Raw genomic sequence first — 17,553 nt, 5'->3', positions numbered from 1 at the left:
ATTTGAAATATTGATATTCATAGTATTTTTTTATATATCGATAAACAATGATGAAATATGAAAAAAAAATTGCGAGTAATGGCATAAAAAGAGGTTACTGAACGTTAAGAAATGGTTCTTCCATATAGGCTCGTTGGACAGACGTAGCCCATGGCAAAGGAGGATTATTTTTAGAGACGTAAATAAAACTACATTCCCGGGGCGTGTAAAATAAAAATATTAGTTGACATCATTTTTATTCAAGAAGAATGGTATTAATTATTTTCTCTTATTCGCTTTTACCGTTATGTCATTGGTCAGCTTACAGCCAATATCTTTAAAGACAATGCAACTTACTCCCCGTTAACCTTTTGAGTAGTAAAAAAAAAGAAGGAAATGCAATGGCGTGATTTATTTAAAGCTTTGCTAGTTAACTTTTCAACAAAACCCCTGACTTAGTCTCAAAAATTTTTTAAGACTACAAGAACATAATAAGAATGAGTATTCGGTAGATTGCCATGCCTCCGTCCTAATTTCAAATTGGGTTAAATATTCTTAATATGATCCAAAGCTATGGCCTCCTACTTTAATCATTTATAATCTTCGGACGAAGCTTGAGGATGATTGATCCGTAACATTTGTTGTTATCTTGGTAACTAACAAGTAACAAGCAAACTAACTTACAATCAAACATCTAAAAAAACATAAACTCCGTCCAACTTCGTTGGCGAAGGTAAATATTAGGTTGGGGAAAGTAATTTCGTATTTCCCGGATGAGTATAACACTTCTTATAAAGTATTAAAAGAAAGCAAAACGTGAGAAATTAATTTTTCCCCTACCTATAACTATGAGTTATTTTTTTACCTTTTCTTAGTAAGGAGGACGTAAGATGCTATAAATTCAATTTTAGTCTTAATTTTTGGACGCAAGAGCTTATTCTACGCATACTCAAGTATATAAAAGATGATCTACCTTCTCAGAAGGACTCTGTATTTTGATTGATTTCCGCACAAATATATTAAGAATAATTTAAGTACGAAGTACTTTGCATTTTTGCCCGCCTAGTATTTAAATAAGTACTCAAAAGTAGGTAGGCTAATAACCAAAAGCTTGTTTGTCTTGAAACCCAAAATTTTTGACACTTTTCAAACTGCCTATGTAGTACAGGATAATCTATTCCTTTCATGACGTAATAAGACAATAATAGCAAGAAGATAATCTAAGAATTAATTGCTTCATTCTTTAAATGGCACTCCTGTTTAACAACATACGTACTAATATCAATTAATACATTTGTCTTTTTATAATTAGACGATTAAAAAAAAAAAAATTACAAGTTTTTTTAGTCTGATGTTTCCAAGTATAAAAAGGCAACACGTGAGGAATCTCCTCTGCGCCAGTGTTAGCGATGAGAAGGTGCAAGGACCGTTGGCAGAGACTGGAATGGAGACTGATAATTTATTTATTGTTTTCTGATCTAAAACCAGGAATACATAAGCAAAAATGAAATGTTCCCCGTTTTCCTTAGATTACTATTGATAAATGAAGACCGTATGACCACCCTGTATATATATCTAACTTATTTTATTTCGAGTAAAAATAAAAAAAGATGCATGACTGAACTCTAAAAGAATTTATATGTTCGTAACATACAATGACATCAGCACTGTTTTTGAAATTGTATACATTAATGTTTGACAATCAATATAGACGGAGCAGATATCGATTCCAATATACATCATAAGTTCAGTTGAATATATATTTAATATATTTTGGGCTTGAAGGAACCACACCCAAAAATACATTCAAAAATAACCTTGAACAAGAATCAGAAACAAAAGACAAGTCCAATACCATTTACCATAGATGGATGGGACATTTTACCGAACGAAAAAAAAAAAAATGTCAAAGGACCACTATGTCAAACAGACACATTGTCATTTGACCAGTTTGCCAAAAAAAAAAAAAAGAAGATAAATATATTTGATGTGGGGGACTTAAAATTGGATGAGCCACAAAGTGATGTTCTCATTTGGATAAATGTGTACGCATTTAAAAAAAATACGTTGTTATTTTTTTTCGAAAGATCTATGAATTTATTTTTCGACTCACTAAAAATTATGTCGAAGGAGAGGATCAAGAACCAAATAGCCTCACCTACACCATTTGGTTTGAGACTTATCAAAAATTTCAAGATGAGTTGAGGAATCAACAAATGTGCCAAGGTGATTCTAAAAAAATTCAAAGACCTCAGATTTAACATTCCACATGGTGGCTAAATTATAAATTATAGGCTCATTACAGATTCGTTGCCTACAAATAAATGTTTGAAAAATAATGGTAAAAGTATTTCTAGGGTGTATGAGGATAAATAATTGAATGATATTAATTTATTCCTGAAGTGTCCTGAGACGTAGACAATATTTGGGAATTTTTGAATGGGAGGGGGGATATCTCCTTGTCGTCGGAGTTCATGAGAGTTGTTATTATTATTCCACTGAAATTTGTGTCTACAATTTATAAAATATAATCGATTGACAAAAAACTAAAAGCTCTGAATGGAAGTTTTATTGACTATGAATCGCCTATTTTAAATGATGCACTAATTTTACATATGTAAATACTTTATTTTGGGATTTTAAAATTTTTGTTGTTTTAAATATATGGGTGTTGATTATTTGGAGTGTTTGTTTTAGAAGGTAATTTTTGCTGTTACTTTGTTCCATTTACTGTGAGTATAACAAATAGCTCGAACTCCGGCCCAAGAAAAAAATAAATGAAGATTCATACGCTGCAATACAATATAACTATGATTTCCGTTCATGTTATTCCAAATTAAAAATAGGCTGTATAAGGATACAAATGCAATCCACAATTAATTTAGATAAAAACCATTTACGCTTGCTTTTATGTTGAGTGCAACACTAAAAGGAGAAACTCCTATTCTTTCTTTTTAATCCTCCGTTAGTGAACTGGGTTGTGATACACCCCAAGATATTTATATAAATGCTTTTTCGATAGGGCCTTATGTAAGATTTATTCGTATATACTATGATTTTCCAATCGAAGTTATGAGACTTTAATTAAAAGTTTTACTTAAAAGTCGTTCCTTTATTTTCCTTTTGATTGCTTGTATTCCCATTTTTTTACATTGTAAGGGATAAATCAAATTGTTTCTGTTATTTTATATAATACATGCTATCCCATCAAAATGAATGGGACTTCTTTAATTCCCAAAATTTGCATAAGTTAATTAATATTCCAAAAAATATTCATACATCAAACCAAATGTCTATGTTTGTACTATCAGAAAAACAAATTATATCTTGTTAAAACCTCAAACCATGTCGTTATTTATTTAAAAAAAAAAAAATCATTTATCTTTTTTCGATGTTTTATATATTTATTCAAGTGTTTTTACTTATTTAACTAATACTCATGTTTCATTTTAATTGATATTTTTGCTTACAAAATGAATGGAGTAGTTTGAAATTGATACAAAAATTAAACTAGAAAATAATAATAATTTGTTCCAATCTAATATCATATAATTAAATACGTTTTTATTAATTTTTGGGTTTCTTTTTTACTCAATTTACTAACTGCGTTACAATAAGGGCTTTCATTCACAAAGGGTTAACTTCATATATATACATACATACAAGTTAATAGTTTTTAAACATATTTGAGTCAATTATATCCTTACTTTTAAAATTTTTTGGATAATTTACGAGACGCAATGAATATAGCTAAAGTTTTAAGCCTACATATATTTTATCTAAGAAACTTATATTAGCCCCAAAATGACCCAATCAATAATAAAATCTATCCATTTCTCATGATTCATTTTGGCTATTTTAAGTGCAATTTGCTACAGATCCAAATAGTTAATAAGAATAGTTTTTAGTAGATATGAACAATAATTCGTATAAGAATACAAATATAATCCACTCCCCATTTTGAGGCAATTCATTATAGATGGCTTTTGTATTAACGGGTTACATGTTTGCGTAAATGTATTTCATATTTGACACTTTTGTAGTAGATATATAATACATTACCTATGATAGACAAAGACCTATGATTGAAATAGTAAAACCGCATTTACTTAATTACATAATAGGATAAATGCAGCAAGTCTGCTTTAAGTATTGCATTTAATGCTTCTGTATGTATATAAATATACAATAGGGTGGAAATTATTTTATGAATTTGAGAAGTACTATCCTTTGAGGATCGCCATTTTTTCCTTAGAGATTAGAGACATCACATATAAATTTTCACTGGTTTTTAAAATTATTTAAGATTCAAAGATTTGAAATTTTAAGGTAAAAAAATGTTTTTTTTTGTGCTCAAAAAGAGGAAAGACTGCTATCATTTCTAATTTTTTGTTATATGTCCATCTGTCTGCTCGTAAAAGAAATGATATCCATACTTACAATTTATGAGTCCCAAGTAATGAACAATAAGTCTTTTGAAGCCATAATCATATTTAAAGCTGTCCACAGTACAGGTCGTTTATCTAGATCAATGAAAATGTTTCATAGATTTTTTTTTGGAACTGTTATAGATAAATATATCATGTCCTAAAAAGTCCCAAGTTTCACACATAAATGGAGCTGGTTTTTTTGTAATAAAACATCCCTGTTCTACTTAGTACCAACCTTTAAAGGACAGTGGCAAAGTTTACCGACAACCTATGGGTGTTGAATAAACATATAAAAATTTTGATTTTTACTCTAATATTTTATATGAAGTAATCAGATAAAAATAGGGAACTGAAAATATATTGTTGTTCACTTTTTGGTAGCATAGGAATCTTTACTACACAGATTAATCACACTTTGATGCGTTAATGAATGCATCTGGTATTACAGATGTACTTTGTACATCGAGTGGAAAGCAATGGTTGCCTCTCTGGTCATTACGTTATTTGAAAAATCCAATTTAACATTCATTTGTTACAAAAGCTTGTCAAGTTTATCTTCTATTAAAATTGATGTTATTTTTTTTAAATGTTCATATTGTAAAAAATAACATTACCCGTATGTAATGGATGCATCCCTCAATAATAGGTCGATTTATGGTGAAGGAACGGGCAACGTAGAAATATGCCTCCTTGCCCAATGAACACTTCCATATTGTTCTAATCGTTTTTTGTGGATAAGTGGAGTATGCATTCATGGTTCCACTTTGACTCTTAGACCAATACTCCACCAATAATCGACCTTAAGACTCAACTTCCAATAATACGGTTATTGTGAATGACCCATAGTGTAATGGGGCATTCTTCCATTTTCTCCACTAAAAATTGATATATTAACTATTTTTAATTTAATAAATTTTTTCTAACAAGCGAGATTTTTGATGAATTAAATAAAACACAGACAAGGGATAAAATCAGATGATTGAACAACGTATTCATAAATTATTACATCTACATAATAATCTGTCAGAAGGCCAAAAAAACGTCTTGTTACTGTAATGCAACTAATAAATATTAAGTTGAGATTTTTTTTTTGGGATATTGTATCCAAATTGGAAATGAATAAGAATAAAAAAATAAGTTTAATGCTTTCATGGATATAGGTTCATCTAATTATTTAAAAAAAATGTTGGATCAGAAAATATTTTGACGTCAAACCATGTCTACCAGGGGGTCCTTTGAAATATGAACGCTTACTAATACAATCATCTATGAAAGTTGTTGAGAGATTTATTATTAAAAAATAAACAATTAGTTACAAAACGTAACAAACCTGAATTCTAGAGCTGACGTACTAGTAAAAATATCATAAGAACGTGATAGACGAATTTCCATTCACTGCACCCAAAGTATGTAGATATGCGTTTCAAGGACGTCAGTAAGTTCGAAATGTTGTAAAAGAAGAAGGTTTCTGTCAAAAAGATCAAATTAGACCCGAAAAGGTTAAAGAAATTAACCCAGGCCAATCCCCTCAAGTCTATGAGGGCCCATACAAGAGATCGGCGGGGTTTTACGCCAGACTGTACGGAATTTTTTCAAAAAAGTGGGTGCAAAGATCCTTGTGAGGGTGGAGAGGCCACTTTTGACACCAGCAATAAAAAAACTCGTACCCTTTTGTTGCCAGACTCTTTTAAATGAGTCTTTTGAGGTTTTTTTGAACTCTTTTAGTTAATTTTTGCCCCCCAAAGCCAAGTTCCTCAACTACACATTTAGCATGTCGAGGGGAAGGCCTGAAGGATCTGTTATCCAAACACCGAGGCCTTCGTAGCAACTGTACGCCAGCACTGGAGCACCATGACAGAGGACTACATCTGCAACGGGTACCAGGTCCTCCACTGCTGCCTTGAGGACATAATAATTGCCGATAAGGACAGTTAGATTAATGATTAAGGGAGCTCTTACACACATCTATATATTGTATTAATTTTGATGAAATTATATTGTTAATTCATAAATTAGTTCTTGTTGAAGTTTCAAATTTAAAGTGTTCAGATTTTAATGGATCGCTGGGTATTGGTACGCTGTTTCAATTTGTGGGGATTCGGAAGCGAATAGGCTCAGATAATTGAGTCAAAAACAAACAGTCTTGCAACTTCCTCTGGCTTTCTTTACATTTCCCTAATTCCGTTAGCAATTCAGCTAATAGAGAACAATAATATGTATTGAATACGCTACGTCATACCCACTAGGATAGAATGGTTTGATAGTAAATGAACATCTAAAACTTAATATCCTGAATTTTTGAGCCTCTCTTTTGAAGTGTAAGCTTTCTATCAGTAATAATTTCCTCATACAAATGTTCCCCGTCATATTGAGTTCATCGATGTGCATGAATTTCCTTTAAATATACAATTTTAGACAAATAAAAAAAACCTTTTAAAAATGCTTTTTCAAGGGATATTTTTTACTTAAAAAAACCAGAGAAATTGCGTTCTAATCTCATCTATGTTACTACGCGTGGTAACCACACGGTTCATTGATGTATAAATATTGGTGTTTTTTATTTTTGTTTTTTTGGGGTGAATGTACATATGTTTTCTTATAATCCTTTCAAAACAAAATATTTTGCATTTATTAAGATAAACTGTTACCTAGGGGACTGCTTTACTTGAAATCATCTTTCTATATTTTCTTGAACTATTAGTTGCATTTTAAAAAACTAATAGCATTTTAAATTAAAGTCTAAAGGTTGAGGAATCAAAAATTAAATTAGAATCTTCTAGTCTCAGTTCTAAAAGTTGACAATTTTATACTTGGTGCCATTCGGAAGGTCTGACAAAAAGCTACAATGGGGTTTGTTTTGATTTTGTGCGATCAAAAATGTCTGAGCAACAAGCAAAATGGCAGAGGGTGTGCAATCTCCTCAGCACCCAAGTGGATGCTGGATTGAACAGAAGAAACGATCACTTCTTTCCCTGAATCAAGAGCTCAGGTCGAGGGAATCTTCAGGACCAATCACACAGATCCTCGGGGTCGTGGCGTCCGTCAGCAGTAAGATACCTCCCTACTTCTTCAAGGCCAACGAGAAAGTCAACACGGACGTCTTCTACAAGGCCCTTAGGTAGAGCACGTTCGCCAGGGTAACTATGTGTTTACCCAAGACGGCGCCTCGGCAAACACGTCCAAGAAGGTGCAGCATTTATGCAGGGAGAAGATGGCTGACTTTTTGCCTTTTTTCTCACCTGGCGTGAACCCCTGGATTTCGCTGTTTGTTGTGTCTTGGAGGCAAGACGAACAAGCTTCTCATTCTAATGTAGATGCCTTGATCTCTATGGAGTGGAACAATTTGTCCTCAGATTTCATTAAGGTCAGCTGTGCTTCTGTTCGTCCCAATTATATTGAAAAAAAGTGTATAAAATTGTTAAATTACAAGCTTTTGCTTCAAAAGTTTGCCATAAAATGGCACAAAATAAAAATATGTAGAAGTGAAAGGGGTTTTTAAAAGTTTTTAACTTTTGAGCTCTCACCTTCTACACTGTACCAGACGTTGCAAGAAAATTGAAGCACTTATCTAAACTTTTATAACTTTAATTGATGTGATCCAATTACAAAGCTTGAAATTATGTCAGAAACTGCTGAGTTAATGTTTGTTTTTCTGCATAGAACGTAAATCTCAAGGTAATAATGAGGTCAGAAAAAGAGGTTCGGATCAAGATAGCTGCACTTCTCCGGGCAGGCATAACTCCACCAGAGAATTCTGACTAGTTGAAGATATCTTAGAAACAAAGTCAAGTAGCAGCTTGTAAGTAGTGTGAATAAAGAAAAAGATCTCTTGGAACGAGATGTAAATGCTCAGGCCTCGATTGGCCTTATTTGACACAGAGTAGAATTGAGGATAAACATAGGAGTAATTCTTGCCTTTGCCTTGTTATTTCCTTCCATCCTCCTTGTCAGAGCTGATCTAATTTAACATCAAGACAAGTAAGCTGGTCGCCTCCAAATTTTTTTTCAAATTCTCAAGGTTACCATGTTCATTTTCTGTTTCTTTTTTTTAATATGCCCAAAATACACAAGATTTTCATCACTAACTATATTGTTATTTCTTAGATGAGAAATATGTATATGCTGGCAAAGGTTTACCTGGGGTTTCCTGGGCAAAGGAGGGAGTGAGAAATTTCATTGACAATCATTAATTATTGATTTCTTCTTAATATTTAGACACATTTGGTGTGGAAAAACATAATAATATAGCGCCTGTATTTTTTATCAAATCATAATTATTAATTTAAAAAAAGTAGTGTTATGAACTTAAAAAATAACTTACCAAAATATAAGATCAAAAATATTGGTCTCGATGAGGAGTTCATCTTATATTTTATCAAAAATTGTTAAATTGAAATTTGCCAATTAAATTCCAAAATACTGTTGTGCACTAATTTTTGAAAAAAAGAAGTTAATATCATTTATTTTAATTGTAAATAGAAACACAAAACTACCAAGATTTTTTTCGTACTTTGAAACCCCAAAAAGTTATGGGGATTAATCTTGTAAAAAAAGAACCTTCGACAATTGGTTCATTTGTCCCAATATTACATAAATATTTATGTAATAAAATGTTACATAAATTATAAATACTAACTTAATATTAAGATTTATAATTTATTTTTTAAAATGCACTGTTTTGTAGCATTTTTTCTTAACAATTCAAAATTGACGTTTGATCAAAAAATTGGAAAAATTAAAAAAGTTATTAAGAAAATAACAGATATTCCAGTTATAAATAAATTTGTATGTGTTAAAAATGTATTCAATAGAAGCTCCAGGCCAAATATTACAAACTTTGTTTTATGTAACAATCCAATATTTTGTTGGAAATTCATTTTTTCCACTTAAAACAAAACAAATAAAAAAAAATGCAATTTTCACCGATTTCATTTTTTGTCCATGACTTGTTTTACATTGAATAAATTTAAAACGTTTTTATTCGTTTATTTATTTTTGAAAAAACACAGTCACTTTTTTTATTCACAACTAAGTCCCTTATCTAGTCTTTTTGAGCTCCAAAAAACAATGTTTATGCTTTAAGTGTAGAATACCCACACTTTTGTGACCAAGAGAGGCACCCGTATAAAGTTTCAGCCTCCTAGGCAGAACAGAACCCATAGTCTATACCAAAGACCATAGTCTATACCAAAGACCATAGTCTATACCAAAGACCATAGTCCAAATACCATTTTGTCTATAGAGATTAGGGATAATTATATACAATTAACTTGATGCTACATGGGAAACACCTGAGGTGACTATCTTGTAATCTTTTAGATAAAATACAACCTTTTTTTTTAACATCCAAACATACATATTAGGTGTAGAAAACCATTATTTTTAATATTTAAAAAAATTCTTGTTTATCCCCTTGGCAATCAAAACAATGCTTACATGGAGGTCAGACTCGAGGATTGCCATTATTTATTTACATTTTTGCAAACTCTTGACCCTTTAACATCAAAATTACGATAATGTATTGAACAGAACCAAAATTTTGCGTGAGGGGCTGTTCATATTTTTCTTTTCACATTTTTAGCTCCCTGGTTGTCGTTTTACCATTGTTTGGAGAAAAAAAGCCGAAATGTATAATTAATTGTATTTTCCCAGCGCTGGTGTTTATTATTGATGCGCACTAAAACGAAACTGAAAAGTGTTTTAGCACGAAATCTTATCTTTCTAAAACCCTTTAGCGTAAACTGATCCATTCCCATTTGATGTCAATCTGGTTGCTTATTTTCTAATGGGTTGGCCTTTTTTCGTAAGACTTTTGGGAATGATTATTTTTGGAACTCTCAAAAGTGTTTTCTTCCTTCCACTTCCACCCTTGTTCTCGATGCTCTCCTTGGAATGGTGACAGTTCCACTCCTTTCAAATGCTTCAGACATAAGTGTCGATGTCCCAACCGAACTTACTCTGCCTTTCCCCGTCATAATGTTGCCCTACAGACCTGCTTCGGGCGATTAAGTTGTACTCCGTCACCATTCTGTGACATCATATTTTTTTAATAGTCATGTGTAAATTTCAATTAAGAAAAAACAAAATTCATACAGGGTGCTTTCCTTACCTTACATTTGGACAAATTTTTAGGATTCTTTATGCCAACATGCTTTTGTTTACATTTTTTCATCATTGAACTTCTTTTTAGAGAAGCGGAAAATTAAAAAAGAGGACATCAATTTCTTGACAAAATATATATTTAGTATTTTTTTATAAAAAACAGTCAAAAATTACAACATTTATATATGGATACTCCATGCAATATTCAATTTGTTTTCATTCTCATCATGAAAAATCGACAGTACATCCTTTACATCAAATTATTCATCACATTAGGTTGTAACTTGTACACAACATATGAACACAAACGTGCTCAGAAATGTTTATGACCTAACAAAGATACAAGATATTTTTTATGTAATTTATTTTTCAAGTTATTCTCCATGTAACTCTACACACTGCTTCCAGCGATGCTCCGATCTCTGTAACCCGTACAAATAGTCCTTGGTGTTTTTCTCTGCAAAATAATTGTTCTGTAGACACTTTTTGTTTTTGGATCATTTATTCCATGTTGGGTTGACTTAGACGCGTCAAATTTCCACAAAACAAGCCTTAAGATGTCTTCCATTGTTTGAATTTATTTCAAGGTTACACTTTGAAAAATAAATATTTAATAATCGTAATAATCATTTTCATAAAGAGACTTAAATCAACTTACAAAAACAACCGTTGTATAATTACTACACCTCCAATATCTTATATCAATAAACTTTGGTGAGTAATTCTCAACAGATGCTAGATAAATGTGACTAGCTTTTTTAATGTATGCTGCCATATTCACGTTGAGGGCGGGATTTTTTTTTACGAGTATTGAGTATATTTGATGATGTAAAAATACCTTTTGTTTGTTATTTATTTGATGCAGCTGATAGTCTGCAAAAATATGTTCATTTGACAATGAAAGAACTTTCTATAAATTGGATCTTTTTTTTTCTCGAAGAAATTCAATTATTCTTTAAATAGAAATTATAATATAATTTAACAAAACATGAATAGTAATCAATTTATGAAAATTTAATCATTTTTCTCATCTCGAAAACTTTTTTTAAAATAAAACAAAATAAATTAAGTGCTCTTTTTTCTTTTATTTACTGTTATTGATAAATTACACGCCTGAGAATTCTTTCTTTTTTCCTATTTGCATAATTCATAATTTCTTAAAAGATAATTATTCTTTTTTAGTCTTTTTTTATTTGAATAAATTATTTACATATGTATTATTGATGAGGCTTGTTCCATGACCAATTTTTTATTCAGTTTGATCTTTAGTGGGGTTTTAAGCATGATTAGAATCGATATTTTTTGTTTGTATATTTTATATTAAACCTATTTTTTTTTTTTTTTTGTCTCAAAATATCAGGTGATCTATTGAAATCTGAACATCTACTCATTCAATCATTCATGAAGGTTAAGTGATTGAAATTAATTCATATTTCAATATATATTAAAGCATAAACAATTAATTACAATACATACACTTTGTGTAAAAAAGGGATATCTGCCAAAAGCTATAATGAAAGGACAAATTCTTTTAATCCCCAAAAAGGGAAATGATTTAAACCTTGACAAATGGAGACCAATCACTGTACTAAGCAAAACATACAGAATACTTTCAGGAGTGATAGGAAGTCAGATTGAACCTATTTTAAATAAAAACATAGGCCCAGAGTTAAGAGGGGTTTTTGAAAGGAAGAAAAATATCTGACAGGACATTTAACAGTTTTTTTAACCCTGTCAGGACATTGTTAGCTACAAGATCATCGAAAGTTACTGTTGGAAGTAAAGAAAGCAGACCGCTTTACTGAAGCAAAAGTAGTCGGTAGGGATGTCTTTCGGGCCCCTCTGCTCTTTGTAGCTACAATAGAAGAGCTAAGAACCACCATGACCAAAAAATGTCTAGGATTCGGTGTAAATTTTGGATGTATTAGACATCTCATAGATCTTTATGCCGATGGTGTGACCGAGATTATAGAAGGGAACTGGGAAGTTCAATTGCAAAGAAGAATATAAATGGTCGTATCTTATTTTACAACGTTCGAAAAAAAGTCGGGATTTAAAATCAATCAATCAAAGACTGCAATTCTCCCGATTTATTGGCTTATGGCATCCGGGAAAAGGATTGAAAATTTCAAATTGTTAAACCAAAGAAATGATAACTGGTTTAGGCATTAAATAGTTGGGCTGTGGTCCTTCAGAATTCAATTGACAGGAACGAAAAACAAAAACGAGAGTTAATAATTTTATCAAAGGTTGCCTCAATTTTAACTTTCAAAAAAGAATAGACCTTTAGAACACTTTTTTTTTCCAAATGTTTTGTATAAGACTATCTCTTTACTACCAATATTGGCAGAGGATGCCTTATTAGAGGAAAAGTTTTGGTTAAATAATCTTCTTCATCGGAATTGCATTTCTTCTTTAAAGAGACCAAGAAATCGATTGAGTTGTGGGCTCAAATCTTTTGTGGACATAACTGCAAAAATTTATCGAAAGTTTTTGTTGATACAACGAAAAATCCTCACAAGGAGTGGATATATGTGATAGCATCAATTCCATACTATGAATATGTTATACTTGGAACTGATATTATAAATGGATATATCGACATTTTTTCTCCTATGACTTTTCTGCAACACAAAGGGTTCTTTGGAAAGGGACTCTCACTTACGATTGTGGAACGACTGTGGATATAATTCAATAGGAATCTTGAAAAAAACCTTTTTTTAAGAATTTACGCGACCCTATGTCTTTGGAATGGGAGGCACTTAGAAAAAATCAGCTAACAATACATACATTGGTGTTCACTCTCTTTTTTTACCAGGAAGTTTAAATATCCTCACATTAGACATGCCAAGCTACTCAAGTAAAGGTAAAGGTTCAAACTACTTTCGAACCACATACTACTGTGTAATGTTTATATAATGATCATTAATGAATAAAATTATTTAAAAAAAAAATTCTGGAAAATAACAAACATTATTTTATCTTATATTATTTGACATATATATCATGAGAAAAATATCACTTTATGCCCAAATGTCCTAATTGGTCTTTCAGTGAAATGTAATTCGTCCGTCAAATTTTCCTTGGGCTAATAATCCTCTCACGCTATACGCCTGATTCTTGAAGTCTAGGAGGATGAGTTATGGAACACATTTAACTTTAAATGACGCTATTTTTGGTTGATCTTCCTAATTTTGAAATACAACTGACGTCAGTTACAATTCATTTATGAATTGGGATCTTGAAATGTCAGTAGCAATATTTGATTACGATTTTATATCCGCTATTTTTAATAGCAAGGTTGTGTATTCAATTGAACAACAGCTGAAGCAAAAATGAAGAAGCTTTGTATATATCACATGTCTCTAAGTGTAAAAATATTCGAGCAACAACAAATGTGGCAACGTGTGTACGATCTCCTCGGCCCCGGTGTCAGTTAAGTTTTCATCTAAACAACCAATGAGATCGGGTTTAATCTTTGCCACGTTGTGAATCGTCGGGAACTAGATGAGAAGCATGCCAATTCCAGAGGAACCCACAAAGCCAAGACTCATCATTGCGGCTTAATGTTTGGCCTTTGTGATGATGTCAGCCACTTCCTTGTGGTTTTTTCGTACGAAATGAACCGGTCGTTCTGGCAATTAAAGACTGGATCCACAGTCCAAGATTTATTGCTGCTTAAGATATTAACACAACCAGAAGGCACCAACTAGTTGAAGAAGCCCTACTTTCATACTTTATTGTAAGGGTAACCAATGACATCTCCTTCATCAAGAGACACTTCCCACCCTCCTTCATCATGACCTTGGGAACCGCCATGGTCTATATGCCCAAGCTTTTAGCATGTTGTTGAGTGGATTTCTTTGGATCAGCCTCGATTGCCCTTTTGATATCCTTGGAGTCAACCATGGTCTTTCAACTGCTTCAGCTTTTCTGTCAAGGAGGCTACTGAAAAACACGCTTTTTGATACTGTAGACCGTCTACCTTACGCCCCTCAGCTACTTGGATATTTCTGATGGTGTCAACCCGGAAAATTACAAACGTATACTTTACACGGTTGTCTCTTTAGCTATTTTTTTAATGTCACGAGCTTTGTTTTTCTTCTAAACTAAGTTTAAGCTTCCAGCTGATGTCTCAATTTTTATTTGACAATCACAACATCCACCCCCTAATTGCTAATAAATTCTTTTGTTACAGCCTTACAACATTCCAGTTTACTTATTGAGGAAGGGTGAAGGGGCCGAATGAGTTTTCTAACCGGTCCAGGATATTTAGAAAAAAACACAAGGCTAATAAGTATATTCATTGTTAACTAATTAAATATCCCCCCCCCCCTTCCCCCTTATGAATAATAATTTTCCTCTTTTTACTCCAAAAATTATTTTAATTAACTTTTTCTCCTATTTTCTATTTCTCAATAGCATGAACGTCTTTGGAGCAAAGGATTCCATGAACAGGGACTGTAGAGGTAACTTTTACTTAGCAAGCAACGTAAAGCCACTTGAAGGATCCTTTGGAGTGTCGAAAGAGTCCTTTTTAGGGCTACAAAAGAAGTATGAGATTCAAGGTATGTAATTCTCCATTTTCATTCAACCGCAAAAACAAAATGGTTGAGAATTGGTTTTTTTGTTTTCTTAATATTTTTTTTAAACTATAAAAGATTTGTATAGTTTCCAAAATAGGAACGACTTTTTTTGTGTATTCTTACGAACAATGCTCTCATTTCTTATCATTTCCCAGACTCAAATAAATGTACAGTGAGCTATGAAAGAAAAAGAGATAATTTTTGACAAAAGAAATAAAAAGTTGGCAATGTTTTTTTTTGTTTTGTATGTTGACTTCCATTTTTACCCTTCTTTCCTTTTACAACAACTGGGGAGACGATGGGGCTTACATATTACACACAAACAAAGAATATATATATATATATGTTCCCCGTCAACAAAAAAGCAATCTACGATAATTTTACTTAAAATGGAGTGTGGTTTACATTCGAATTCTTATACGAATATTCGTCAATATAAATCAAACAATTGATTTATATTGACACGTCGTGTGAGCCAAAATGAACTTGTAGTAGTAAAAAAATTGATCGGTATAATAAAAGTATACAAAGTAAATGCTTGAAAGGGGCCCCATCAGGGTCCAATTAAGTATCTTAAGTCAAATAAAGGTTTTATAACTTTCATAGGAAAAAATCCTTGGGTATCTAATTCATTCCACAAATTTGAATACATAATATATTGATATTGATTTGTTTATTTTTCTTTATGGATGCACTAATATATGAAAATGAATCACTTGGTGCAGAGTGGCTAGTGCTCCATGGTGTATATCATAAGTATATTTGAAGTTAAGATATAACAACTTAGTCGTATTAATGAAAGAATTCAGGAGATAGCATATATGTGGCATCGAACTTGTATAGAGTGCTCCCTGAGGTAAATAATATCAGAAATAATAATGAATTTCAATAAAAGAAATATTACAGGTGTGTGCAAGTGTAACACGATCACTTTTTCTGTTTTTTTTTATTTTAAATATTGATATTTAAAAATCACTTTTGAATATATAAAAATGTCATTTTTCATGAGAGAAAGTTGAATTTTCTCTGATAAGACAATGTTAAACAATTTCTGAAGCAATAACTTTCTGATGATTTCATAAGACACATTTATAAAAGGGCTGATATAGTAATAATTATAATAAGTTGAAATTAAACATCAGATATGGTGAAGAAACGTTCTTTAGATACAAGGGCTGTTTGCATGATAGAGGGTGAGTCAAGCCAGAGAGACGAGGAAAATAGTTTTAAGTTACATCTCTGGTCAATTGAAAATTGGTGGATAATAGTTGAGGGTGGACAAATCTTTTTTAATGAAGGTTGTCAAGGGAGGATTTTTTTTTACAAAGTTGTCAAATTTTTGAACAAACAAGGGAACCCCACTGGAAAACTTGCTGCAAGGTTGACTGCACAGGATCATCCAATATCCAAGTCCTCTGTGCACAACAACTTGTGACGAACTTAGAATGTTTTTCTCCTCAAACCTTATCTGAATCTTAAACTTTCGGAAGACCAAAGGGATCTAGACTTCAATTCTGTCGAGTTCTTAAAACACTTGATAGCGGATGACAGAAAATTGAGGATCTTCATTGATGAAAGTATATTCAAAACCTGATTGAACATTCGTGTGTTCTAAGAAAAGACGGAGAGTAACCTTGAAGATTTCTTGCAGAGTTAAATTTGTAAGTCCTTATAAGACTCAGAGTAGAATTAAGGATCGACATCTGAGTAATTACTACTAATATCAGTGCTATATACAGAGCAGGATTCGAGTCTATTTCCTTCGTCTCATAGGTGCTTGCAGATTATTTAATCAAACGTTATTATAGCCACTATAATTAATATTAATTAGTATGATTGTGCAATAAGTTTTGTTAATTGTTCAATAACTTTTGGTAATTGTTCATAAGGTTTTTTTGCAAATTTATTTTCTTCTCCTCCTCTCTTTTTGTCACAGCTGATTGAAGCTGATCTAATGAAAAAACATTTTAGAAATTTTTCAGCGTTACCATATTGATTTTTCGGTTTTTTTCTTAATATGCCAAAAATACATATACACGATTTTCAACTATTTATGTGTATTTCTTTCTCTAGAAGGGACCAAGCATCGAACCATCAGAGATTGAGTTCTAGAGGATAACGTCTCTCGGGTATGTTATACTTCAATATTCAATGCTATCAGAACAAAACTACTTTTTCATAATTATGAAATATGATTCACGGATATATTATAAAGGGTAAAAACCATTTTTGTGAATAGTTTAAATTAATATAAAATGTAGGTAAAGCGGATTGAAGAAAGAATCAATAAAAGGCTCCTCAAATAACGAAAAATTTCTTTAATGCTTCATACAAATGCACTGTTGTAATACTCATATAAAGGGTAAACATCTAATATATTTTCACTAGACTGAAGCATCTGTTACCAAGTACGTGGGGCCGTATATATTATATTTTTTTCATCATTACGCGTAATA

General features: G+C 31.7%; 2 protein-coding genes across 2 annotated transcripts in view; both read left to right on the top strand.

The window, feature by feature from the left end:
* The window catches only part of LOC121126087 (venom peptide isomerase heavy chain), a 157,000-nt gene that overhangs the window by 38,207 nt on the left and 101,240 nt on the right, over positions 1–17,553 (top strand). The gene's annotated exons all lie outside the window — the stretch shown is intronic.
* Positions 1–17,553, top strand: part of LOC121126257 (uncharacterized) — a 119,559-nt gene that overhangs the window by 35,580 nt on the left and 66,426 nt on the right. Inside the window, exon 5 of the mRNA XM_071891765.1 lies at positions 14,934–15,079. Within this exon, the coding sequence (XP_071747866.1) occupies positions 14,934–15,079 (146 nt within the window). The remainder of the gene's footprint in view (positions 1–14,933; positions 15,080–17,553) is intronic.

Source organism: Lepeophtheirus salmonis, chromosome 11 (assembly GCF_016086655.4).
Source record: "Lepeophtheirus salmonis chromosome 11, UVic_Lsal_1.4, whole genome shotgun sequence".
NCBI lineage: Eukaryota > Metazoa > Arthropoda > Copepoda > Siphonostomatoida > Caligidae > Lepeophtheirus > Lepeophtheirus salmonis.
Note: the sequence above shows the minus strand (reverse complement) of the source record. Positions and strands in the feature narration are given on the sequence as shown.